At 38.4% G+C, this 1,828-nt stretch overlaps 1 protein-coding gene across 1 annotated transcript in view; it reads right to left on the minus strand.

The window, feature by feature from the left end:
* The window catches only part of LOC102192459 (gastrin-releasing peptide receptor-like), a 9,269-nt gene that overhangs the window by 920 nt on the left and 6,521 nt on the right, over positions 1–1,828 (minus strand). The window contains exons 3-4 of the mRNA XM_005724350.1: positions 645–996; positions 228–341 (exon numbers count right to left, since the gene is read on the minus strand). Coding sequence (XP_005724407.1) covers positions 228–341; positions 645–996 — 466 coding nt within the window. The remainder of the gene's footprint in view (positions 1–227; positions 342–644; positions 997–1,828) is intronic.

Here is a 1,828-nt window from a genome sequence, read left to right on the forward strand (position 1 = left end):
TAGATAGATAGATAGATAGATAGATAGATAGATAGATAGATAGATAGATAGATAGATAGATAGATAGATAGATAGATAGATAGATAGATAGATATTTCTTACTTCTTGTATTGTCTATTTTTGTTACTGTTTGTACTGGAGCACTGTAACCAACAATATTTCTCCTAGGGATCAATAAAGTATTCTGATTCTGATAAAAAAAAAAAATAATAATAATATTTGCCTACCTGAGAGTAGTGATAGGAGCGGTATAAGTATATAACGTGACTGGGTAGCCAGCATAGTGCAAACAGACCAACAAACACCAGCACTGTCTTGGCTAAGCGTTTTCTTGATTCAATCTGCTGTTCACATACAAAAAACAAAATGTTTAGATTAATTCAGATTTTGAGGACCATTACAAACATTTACAGGGGAAATATATGGTACATTTTAAAAGACTACAAACATGGTAGAAATACATTTTTTTCCAGTATGGAGAATTATTCCCCTAACTTTTTGTTTTGACTGTTTTTGTTTCCTTGGTAGCGTAATAAAGACAAGAGACAAGCAACGATCATTTTTAAGTTGACAGTAAATTTCTCATGTCATAAGAATAACCCAAACTGATCTATAGCTTGCCAAGTAACAAATTTAACACTAGCCTGTCGTCTTGCATGCACATTTCCCTCCACTGGCAGGTTGCAGGTGCTCCTCATCAGGCTCTGAGCGATGAAACTGTAGTACACAGATATGACCAGCAGTGGTATTATGTAGAAAATGAGGAAAGAGGCCATGGAGTGAATCTGAGGGTGCAGTTCAACTCCATGGGGATAAGGAGCACAGGTAACAAAACTCTCATTAGTGGAGGTGATGTTGAAGGTGTGGAGGTCAGAGAACACAGCCTCAGGTATTGCCAGGATCAGGGACAAGACCCAGATAAGCAATGCTTGCAGGACAATGCTGGTAGTGGAGGTTGATGTTTGAACATCCAAGGGTCTTACAATGGCCCTGTACCTAAAAGACACAGACAGAGGTAAATTAAACGCACACACATGCACGCGCAGTTAGACAAGGAGACAAAGAGACCTTGTGTGTTCTGTAGAGGCATGCAAGGCAGTCAGTGCTTTCTAAGTGAAATCTAAAAGTAGACATTAAATAAACCTACCACATCCTTGCATCTAAAACAGGGTTTTGTCCCATAGAGGATCTCCCATTGCCTGTTTCCATCAAAGTACGTTTCACGTTATTTCCATCTTATTGACCAGTGTTCCTTAATAGTGACTGACTCAGACCAGTTTGGAATCTACAGCTTCTGTTGTTTTCAAAGGCGTGTTCCTGTCCCATTAACAGTCTGGAGCTGGGAAAACTCAGAGGTCAGCAGCTTTTTTTCCCTTGTTATTTGCATACGGTGAATGAATCTCTTGTCTTTGACTGTTTATGCTCTCAATGGTTTGAGACACATGCTTCAGATGCTACCAGTACATTCGATGGGCATTATCATAATCAGCACCATAGATATCAGCCTGCTCTTGCACGCAAGTGCAGATGTGACATTACCATCTTTAAAGCTGAGATTTCTCTTTCTGAAAAATGCAGTGTGAACAAACTTTCTATGTAAAATCCTTTAACATTGTTTATTTAGAGAGGAGTGGAGAAAAGAGGTCTAGGAAATGTGCAGCAAAATGAATTGATTGTCCTCGCATACTTACATTCAAACATGTAAACAATCGTGTTTCTTGTCAAAGATACGTTTAAGGTATTTTTTTCCTCTATCAGGTTTAGGATTGCATTATAGGCTATTCAGATAACAAACTCTTGAAGCACAGGATGCACAGGAACATTATAG

The sequence above is a fragment of the Pundamilia nyererei genome, unplaced genomic scaffold (genome assembly GCF_000239375.1).
Source record: "Pundamilia nyererei isolate P.nyererei 1_Seehausen unplaced genomic scaffold, PunNye1.0 scaffold00011, whole genome shotgun sequence".
In the NCBI taxonomy this organism is placed as follows: Eukaryota; Metazoa; Chordata; class Actinopteri; order Cichliformes; family Cichlidae; genus Pundamilia; species Pundamilia nyererei.